At 47.8% G+C, this 11,235-nt stretch overlaps 1 protein-coding gene across 1 annotated transcript in view; it reads right to left on the bottom strand.

The window, feature by feature from the left end:
* Positions 1-410, bottom strand: part of LOC139753618 (uncharacterized) — a 64,077-nt gene extending 63,667 nt beyond the window's left edge. Inside the window, exon 1 of the mRNA XM_071670235.1 lies at positions 1-410. This exon is cut by the window's left edge and continues 416 nt beyond it. Within this exon, the coding sequence (XP_071526336.1) occupies positions 1-199 (199 nt within the window). The 5' untranslated portion in view covers positions 200-410.
* Positions 411-11,235: the final 10,825 nt, after the last annotated feature.

Here is an 11,235-nt window from a genome sequence, read left to right as displayed (position 1 = left end):
AGTTGTTCTGGCACATACACTCCCGCCACTCTCCGTCGCTGAAGCAACCGTTGCCTATCGTCGTGGTCTGTAGGTTGAGACTGGAGCTTCTACTGATGGGACCAAACTTCCTCACCACACTGTTCTCCCTCACCCTGTCTCTCCATCGTAGTCTCTTGACGCTCCTGCGAAGGCTCGCTTTGGAATTGCTTCTCGTCATTTTAGCAGGACGCTTCAGCGGCTTCTGGTGTAAACAACAGAATTAGGGAATATTTTTCCAGTTCAGTTACCCAGCACTACAAGACACAGCTAGACGTGTTATGGTTCTATTTTCCACTGAATATTGAAAGGATGATCCAGCAGACGGGGACAACACGACCGGTGGACCACGGACACACTTGACTCTGGAGCTGCTGCCCACCAACTGCTCCCACTGACATCAAATGGCAGGATAGGAAGTGTTCTTCTGTGATCTATGACGTCAAGCCTCGAGAGCCAATCGAAAAGTCAGGATGCTGCTGGTAAATGCACGGTATTCAATAATTCACCAAGTGTCTCTGTGACGTCATTCATCAACGAGCCAATCACATCAGCTAATATAAAGATGTATCATTTCTCAGCCACTTAGGCAATGGTGTTCAGAGTATAAATAGTGTTCGAGAAGGTCAGCGGGAGGCAAATTCAATTCATGCCGTTCATAGTTTATGGTGGATATTTATGGCAACAGTCAGGCACTAGTAGAGCGAGCAAGTCATCACGTGTGTGTTTGTGTACGTTGTTGATCCGTGTGCGTGCACATGTAAGTGTGCATGTACGTGTGTGGGGTTGAGGCCAGTGCACCAGTGTCTGTGTACGTTACTCTGACGTTTGTGTTGTCACATGGCGTGAGAGCTGACCTTTACCACCCTCACCTGCTGGAGCACCAGCCTCACTCCATGAGGACGGGGTAGAACCACACACACACCACACACACACACGCACACACACACACACACACACACACACACACACACACACCACACACACACACGCCAGTGTCTCACTCAGCGAGCATACTAAAATCAGAGAATTCATGATCCATCATTATTAGATCAGACTTATCTTTACTCATAGTAAAAAGGATATTGTATATAGCAAATCTGATGCACCATTTGAAGGAGGTTATCATGTTATGCTTGAGTCTGACAATATGGTAAGTGAGGTGACTCAGAGAAGAGATACACTCGTTGAAACTACATAGGGCAAAGAAAATTCTTTGGAAACGTAGATTGGGATACAAAACTCTATACTCAAAATATAGAAAATTGTTTTGAAGGTTTCTGTGAAATTAACAACAAAAAAAATAGAAAGATAAGTACGTTTAACAATGGACGTAGATGGATGTGGCTCTGCAGAAGATGTCCAAAAGCGTAAGATCTGAGAGATGTACTGTGGAGGAGATGCAAGCAGCACTACAGAATTCATAAGGTATGAGAGATCAAGGAATGAGAACAACAGGAGGAACAAAAATGAAGAATAGAGAAATTCTGAAGAGAATATGGTGGTTAAAGCAGAAGATAGTCCAAAACTTTTGCACAAGATCATCAGGAGTAAACTATCGATTAAAGACAGTTATTCAGGCTCAGGGATTCAGGGCAATGTCACGATTAAAAAGTAAATAAATGACAAATTCAAAGTCTTCAGGTGATATAACGAGTTCTTAGAAAATATCAAAAGTTCTGGGAAACACGTTGCTAAGGTGCCTTGCCCCATAGTAATACTCATGATCCTGATAAAATTTCTCCGTATATGCTGTACATATACACCTTACACGCCACTTACAATGCTGTTCAAGATCTCGTCACAGAAAGGTAAAGTGTTCAGGAGAGTGGGTGAGACAAATGTCCTGTCAATTTTCAAGACAGGAAACTGGAAAGTTGGGCTGAACTACAGACAAGTCTCTCTGACGAAGTGTGGCAAGTAAAGTACTGATAATCAGAAAGCATCGAAATGATCACCTACAAAGCATAAGTATCAAAGTGAGACACATCATGGTTGTAGAGAGATGAGGTCATGCATACCACACCTCTTAGACTTCAACGAGTGTGGGCTCTGGTTTAGACAAAGGAGAAGGGTGAGTGAATTGTAAATCTGGACTGCCAGAAAGCATTTGACGCTATACCACACAGGAGGCCGATAAAGAAACTCTTTTCATGCTGGAATGAAGGTCAGGCTCCTTCGTTGGATAGAAGACAACTTTAGAAGAAGAGAACAAAAGATGAATACCAGAGGAGGCACCAGTGGTGTGCTGCAGGGTTCATTCTAAGAATCGTTGCTCTTGCTGACCAATGCAAATGATATGTCAGAAAGTTTAGGTCATACCTGAATATGTCTAAAGATGATGTCACTGTCATGAGGGAAGTAAAGAATGACCAACATAAACTCCTAAGTTAGTCTCACACATGGTTAGTGATATTCAATCCTCGTACATGCAAATTTAATGGGATGAAACAGTAGAAAAATAAAAATGGTTTCGATGCGAATGTAATTATAGCAGGGAATAAGCTATGGGAATGTGTGTGTAAGAGGGATCTGGGAATCGCCACATCGAGAATATTATAAAGAAGAAATATCTGCTAACAAATTTCAGATCATGTCAGAATATTATTCGGGTACAAGATAAAGGCAATGTGCTTCTCAAGTTTGGTAACCACACTTAAAGAAGAAAAGAAACCTAATAGAGAAGGTCCAGAGGAAGGCAACAAAGATGGCACCAGAATTAAAGAAAAAACTTGAGTTACATGAAAAGTTAGAGGCCATGAATTGGTCCATCGTGGAAGAGAGAAGAGTATGAGGTGACTTGATCACCACCTTTAAGCTTATAAATCAGGTTGACGACGTTAACAGTAAACAGTTCAACGAAAGACAACAAAACAGACGAACCAGAAACCACAAGAAAGATATAGACGACATACTTATTACCACCACCATGATGTTGGTCGACCACCACCATGATGTTGGTCGACCACCACATGATGTTGGTCGACCACCACCATGATGTTGGTCGACCACCACCATGATGTTGGTCGACCACCACCATGATGTTGGTCGACCACCACCATGATGTTGGTCGACCACCACCATGATGTTGGTCGACCACCACCATGATGTTGGTCGACCACCACCATGATGTTGGTCGACCACCACCATGATGTTGGTCGACCACCACCATGATGTTGGTCGACCACCACATGATGTTGGTCGACCACCACCATGATGTTGGTCGACCACCACCATGATGTTGGTCGACCACCACCATGATGTTGGTCGACCACCACATGATGTTGGTCGACCACCACCATGATGTTGGTCGACCACCACCATGATGTTGGTCGACCACCACCATGATGTTGGTCGACCACCACCATGATGTTGGTCGACCACCACCATGATGTTGGTCGACCACCACCATGATGTTGGTCGACCACCACATGATGTTGGTCGACCACCACATGATGTTGGTCGACCACCACCATGATGTTGGTCGACCACCACCATGATGTTGGTCGACCACCACCATGATGTTGGTCGACCACCACCATGATGTTGGTCGACCACCACCATGATGTTGGTCGACCACCACCATGATGTTGGTCGACCACCACCATGATGTTGGTCGACCACCACCATGATGTTGGTCGACCACCACCATGATGTTGGTCGACCACCACCATGATGTTGGTCGACCACCACCATGATGTTGGTCGACCACCACCATGATGTTGGTCGACCACCACATGATGTTGGTCGACCACCACCATGATGTTGGTCGACCACCACCATGATGTTGGTCGACCACCACCATGATGTTGGTCGACCACCACCATGATGTTGGTCGACCACCACCATGATGTTGGTCGACCACCACCATGATGTTGGTCGACCACCACCATGATGTTGGTCGACCACCACCATGATGTTGGTCGACCACCACATGATGTTGGTCGACCACCACCATGATGTTGGTCGACCACCACCATGATGTTGGTCGACCACCACCATGATGTTGGTCGACCACCACCATGATGTTGGTCGACCACCACATGATGTTGGTCGACCACCACCATGATGTTGGTCGACCACCACCATGATGTTGGTCGACCACCACCATGATGTTGGTCGACCACCACCATGATGTTGGTCGACCACCACCATGATGTTGGTCGACCACCACCATGATGTTGGTCGACCACCACCATGATGTTGGTCGACCACCACCATGATGTTGGTCGACCACCACATGATGTTGGTCGACCACCACCATGATGTTGGTCGACCACCACCATGATGTTGGTCGACCACCACCATGATGTTGGTCGACCACCACCATGATGTTGGTCGACCACCACCATGATGTTGGTCGACCACCACATGATGTTGGTCGACCACCACCATGATGTTGGTCGACCACCACCATGATGTTGGTCGACCACCACCATGATGTTGGTCGACCACCACCATGATGTTGGTCGACCACCACCATGATGTTGGTCGACCACCACCATGATGTTGGTCGACCACCACCATGATGTTGGTCGACCACCACCATGATGTTGGTCGACCACCACCATGATGTTGGTCGACCACCACATGATGTTGGTCGACCACCACCATGATGTTGGTCGACCACCACCATGATGTTGGTCGACCACCACCATGATGTTGGTCGACCACCACCATGATGTTGGTCGACCACCACCATGATGTTGGTCGACCACCACCATGATGTTGGTCGACCACCACCATGATGTTGGTCGACCACCACCATGATGTTGGTCGACCACCACCATGATGTTGGTCGACCACCACCATGATGTTGGTCGACCACCACCATGATGTTGGTCGACCACCACCATGATGTTGGTCGACCACCACCATGATGTTGGTCGACCACCACCATGATGTTGGTCGACCACCACCATGATGTTGGTCGACCACCACCATGATGTTGGTCGACCACCACCATGATGTTGGTCGACCACCACCATGATGTTGGTCGACCACCACCATGATGTTGGTCGACCACCACCATGATGTTGGTCGACCACCACCATGATGTTGGTCGACCACCACCATGATGTTGGTCGACCACCACCATGATGTTGGTCGACCACCACCATGATGTTGGTCGACCACCACCATGATGTTGGTCGACCACCACATGATGTTGGTCGACCACCACCATGATGTTGGTCGACCACCACCATGATGTTGGTCGACCACCACCATGATGTTGGTCGACCACCACCATGATGTTGGTCGACCACCACCATGATGTTGGTCGACCACCACCATGATGTTGGTCGACCACCACCATGATGTTGGTCGACCACCACCATGATGTTGGTCGACCACCACATGATGTTGGTCGACCACCACCATGATGTTGGTCGACCACCACCATGATGTTGGTCGACCACCACCATGATGTTGGTCGACCACCACCATGATGTTGGTCGACCACCACCATGATGTTGGTCGACCACCACATGATGTTGGTCGACCACCACCATGATGTTGGTCGACCACCACCATGATGTTGGTCGACCACCACCATGATGTTGGTCGACCACCACCATGATGTTGGTCGACCACCACCATGATGTTGGTCGACCACCACCATGATGTTGGTCGACCACCACATGATGTTGGTCGACCACCACCATGATGTTGGTCGACCACCACCATGATGTTGGTCGACCACCACCATGATGTTGGTCGACCACCACCATGATGTTGGTCGACCACCACCATGATGTTGGTCGACCACCACCATGATGTTGGTCGACCACCACCATGATGTTGGTCGACCACCACCATGATGTTGGTCGACCACCACCATGATGTTGGTCGACCACCACCATGATGTTGGTCGACCACCACCATGATGTTGGTCGACCACCACCATGATGTTGGTCGACCACCACCATGATGTTGGTCGACCACCACCATGATGTTGGTCGACCACCACCATGATGTTGGTCGACCACCACCATGATGTTGGTCGACCACCACATGATGTTGGTCGACCACCACCATGATGTTGGTCGACCACCACATGATGTTGGTCGACCACCACCATGATGTTGGTCGACCACCACCATGATGTTGGTCGACCACCACCATGATGTTGGTCGACCACCACCATGATGTTGGTCGACCACCACCATGATGTTGGTCGACCACCACCATGATGTTGGTCGACCACCACCATGATGTTGGTCGACCACCACCATGATGTTGGTCGACCACCACCATGATGTTGGTCGACCACCACCATGATGTTGGTCGACCACCACCATGATGTTGGTCGACCACCACCATGATGTTGGTCGACCACCACCATGATGTTGGTCGACCACCACCATGATGTTGGTCGACCACCACCATGATGTTGGTCGACCACCACCATGATGTTGGTCGACCACCACCATGATGTTGGTCGACCACCACATGATGTTGGTCGACCACCACCATGATGTTGGTCGACCACCACATGATGTTGGTCGACCACCACCATGATGTTGGTCGACCACCACCATGATGTTGGTCGACCACCACCATGATGTTGGTCGACCACCACCATGATGTTGGTCGACCACCACCATGATGTTGGTCGACCACCACCATGATGTTGGTCGACCACCACCATGATGTTGGTCGACCACCACATGATGTTGGTCGACCACCACCATGATGTTGGTCGACCACCACCATGATGTTGGTCGACCACCACCATGATGTTGGTCGACCACCACCATGATGTTGGTCGACCACCACCATGATGTTGGTCGACCACCACCATGATGTTGGTCGACCACCACCATGATGTTGGTCGACCACCACCATGATGTTGGTCGACCACCACATGATGTTGGTCGACCACCACCATGATGTTGGTCGACCACCACCATGATGTTGGTCGACCACCACATGATGTTGGTCGACCACCACCATGATGTTGGTCGACCACCACATGATGTTGGTCGACCACCACCATGATGTTGGTCGACCACCACATGATGTTGGTCGACCACCACCATGATGTTGGTCGACCACCACCATGATGTTGGTCGACCACCACCATGATGTTGGTCGACCACCACCATGATGTTGGTCGACCACCACCATGATGTTGGTCGACCACCACCATGATGTTGGTCGACCACCACCATGATGTTGGTCGACCACCACCATGATGTTGGTCGACCACCACCATGATGTTGGTCGACCACCACCATGATGTTGGTCGACCACCACCATGATGTTGGTCGACCACCACCATGATGTTGGTCGACCACCACATGATGTTGGTCGACCACCACCATGATGTTGGTCGACCACCACCATGATGTTGGTCGACCACCACCATGATGTTGGTCGACCACCACCATGATGTTGGTCGACCACCACCATGATGTTGGTCGACCACCACCATGATGTTGGTCGACCACCACCATGATGTTGGTCGACCACCACCATGATGTTGGTCGACCACCACCATGATGTTGGTCGACCACCACCATGATGTTGGTCGACCACCACCATGATGTTGGTCGACCACCACCATGATGTTGGTCGACCACCACCATGATGTTGGTCGACCACCACCATGATGTTGGTCGACCACCACCATGATGTTGGTCGACCACCACCATGATGTTGGTCGACCACCACATGATGTTGGTCGACCACCACCATGATGTTGGTCGACCACCACCATGATGTTGGTCGACCACCACCATGATGTTGGTCGACCACCACCATGATGTTGGTCGACCACCACCATGATGTTGGTCGACCACCACCATGATGTTGGTCGACCACCACCATGATGTTGGTCGACCACCACCATGATGTTGGTCGACCACCACCATGATGTTGGTCGACCACCACCATGATGTTGGTCGACCACCACCATGATGTTGGTCGACCACCACCATGATGTTGGTCGACCACCACCATGATGTTGGTCGACCACCACATGATGTTGGTCGACCACCACCATGATGTTGGTCGACCACCACCATGATGTTGGTCGACCACCACCATGATGTTGGTCGACCACCACCATGATGTTGGTCGACCACCACCATGATGTTGGTCGACCACCACCATGATGTTGGTCGACCACCACCATGATGTTGGTCGACCACCACCATGATGTTGGTCGACCACCACCATGATGTTGGTCGACCACCACCATGATGTTGGTCGACCACCACCATGATGTTGGTCGACCACCACCATGATGTTGGTCGACCACCACCATGATGTTGGTCGACCACCACCATGATGTTGGTCGACCACCACCATGATGTTGGTCGACCACCACCATGATGTTGGTCGACCACCACCATGATGTTGGTCGACCACCACCATGATGTTGGTCGACCACCACCATGATGTTGGCCGACTAGGACCATGATGTTGGTCAACCACCAACCCATTATTTTGGTCGACCAGTATCATGATATTGATCAACCACCACCATAATGTTGGTCGACCACCACCATGATGTTGGTCGACCACCACCATGATGTTGGTCGACCACCACCATGATGTTGGTCGACCACCACCATGATGTTGGTCGACCACCACCATGATGTTGGTCGACCACCACCATGATGTTGGTCGACCACCACCATGATGTTGGTCGACCACCACCATGATGTTGTTCCACCAGTACAATGATACTGGTCGACTCCTTATCATGATTTCGTTCGACCCCATACTATGATGTTGTTCGACCATTACCATGATCCTCATCGACACCGTCCTATGATGGTGGCTGACTACTACCATGAGACCCGCTACTATAACCTATACCCACCCTCAGTGTGATACAGTAATATCACATCTGATATGTAAAAGGTTTCCGCCCAGCTGAACTGTTGTGACCTTACGAGTCAATCAAGTATGTTAAGGGATCCTGCCCAGTCGACCTGTAATGACTTGGCTCGTCAAGTTTGCTTAATTAGCTCTCTCTCTCTCTCTCTCTCTCTCTCTCTCTCTCTCTCTCTCTCTCTCTCTCTCTCTCTCTCTCTCTCTCTCTCTTTATATATATATATATATATATATATATATATATATATATATATATATATATATATATATATATATATATATATATATATATATATATATATATATATATATATATATATATATATATATATATATATATATATATATATATATATATATATATATATATATATATATACACACAAGTTTACCAAGTGGCGTCCTGAATACATCTCTTCGTTGTATATCAACTGACTGTTATATTTCTCTCTTGTGTCTCTCCTGATGATGTGATTATCATACGAAAGTGCACTAGGAACGTATCGTGTTTCATTTTCCCCGTGGACTCAAAAGAACATATATATATATAATGAGTGTGTTTTGCCCTACTACGCTTGATCGAAGTTATACCCAGAGTGAAAAGTTACCTCTGACGAAGCTGCACCATCGGGAGTATAATAGTCTCGTCAAAGAACTTCCCACTCTAAAGGAGTTCACCCTTTCCCTGCTACTGGAAACAGCGCTGCCTCAAAGCTGCAGGAGCTCCTAGAAAGCATGTTCTGGAGGATGTCTGGATCAGGTGTTTGCTTTGAAGAATGAATGTGAAAGAAATTAAAAAAAACAAATAATTTGTATGTAGCATTTATGGATTTGGAGAAGGCATATGATAGAGTTGACAGGGATGTTCTGTGTATGGCAGTGAGTATATGGTGTGGGAGGTAAGTTGCTGGAAGCAGTGAAGAGGTTTTATCAAGGATGTAAGGCATGTGTACGAATAGGAAGATAGGAAAGTGACTGGTTCCCAGTGAATGCCGTTTTGCGGGAGGGGTGCGTGATGTCTCAATGGTAGTTTAATTTGTTTATGGATGGAGTGGTTAGGGAAGTGAGTGCAAGAGTTTTGGAAAGAGGGATAAGTATGCAGTCTGTTGTGAATGAGAGGGCTTGGGAAGTGAGTTAGTTGTTGTTCGCTGATGATACAGCGCTGGTGACTGATTCGGGTGAGAAACTGCAGAAGTTGGCGACTGCGATTGATAGTGTATGAAAGAAGAAAGCTGAGAGTAAATGTGAATAAGAGTAAGGTTATTTGGTTCAGTGTGGTTGAGGGACAAGTTAACTGGGAGTTAGGTTTGAATGGAGAAAACCTGGAGGAAGTGAAGTGTTTTAGATGACTGGAAATGGATTTGGCAGCGAATGAACCATGGAAACGGAAGTGAGCGTTGAAGAATGTGTGGAAGGCGAGAACGTTATCTCGGAGAGCAAAAATGGGCATGTTTGAAGGAATAGTGGTTCCAACAATGTTATATGGTTGCGAGGCATGGGCTATAGATAGGGTTGTGCGAAGGAGGGTGGATGTGTTAAAATTAAATGTTTGAGGACAATATGTAGTGTGATGTGGTTTGATCGAGTAAGTAATGAAAGGGTAAGAGAGATGTGTGGTAATATGAAAAGTGTGATTGAGAGAGCTGAAGATGGTGTATTGAAATGGTTTGGTCACATGGAGAGAATGAGTGAGGAAAGATTGACAAAGAGGATATATGTGTGAGAGGTGGAGGGAACGAGAAGTGGGAAACCAACTTGGTAGTGGAGGGATGGAGTGAAAAAGATCTTGAGCGATCGGGGCCTGAACATACAGGAGGGTGAAAGGAGTGCAAGGAATAGAGTGAATTGGACGGATGTGGTGTACGGTGTCGACGTGCTGTTAATGGATTGAACCAGGGCATTTGAAGCGTCTGGGGTAAACCATGGAAAGTTTTGTGGAGCCTGGATGTGGAAAGGGAGCTGTGGTTTCGGTACATTACATATGACAACTAGAGACTGAGCGTGAACGAATGTGGCCTTTGTTGTCTTTTCCTAGCGCTACCTCGCGGAAGCGCAGGGGAAGGGGGGTGCCATTTCATGTGTTGGGGGGTGGCGACAGGAATGGAAGAAGGCAGCAAGAATGAATATGTACATATTTATATATGTATATGCATATGTATGTGTATGCATATGTATGTACACGTTGAAATGTATATCTGTGTATATGTGCGTGTTTGGGTGTTTATGTATATACATTTATATGTGGGTGGATTGGGCCATTCTTTCATCTGTTTCCTTGCGCTACCTCGCTGACGCGGAAGACAGCGACAAAGTATGATAAATGAATATATATATATATATATATATATATATATATATATATATATATAT

Source organism: Panulirus ornatus, chromosome 15 (assembly GCF_036320965.1).
Source record: "Panulirus ornatus isolate Po-2019 chromosome 15, ASM3632096v1, whole genome shotgun sequence".
NCBI lineage: Eukaryota > Metazoa > Arthropoda > Malacostraca > Decapoda > Palinuridae > Panulirus > Panulirus ornatus.
Note: the sequence above shows the minus strand (reverse complement) of the source record. Positions and strands in the feature narration are given on the sequence as shown.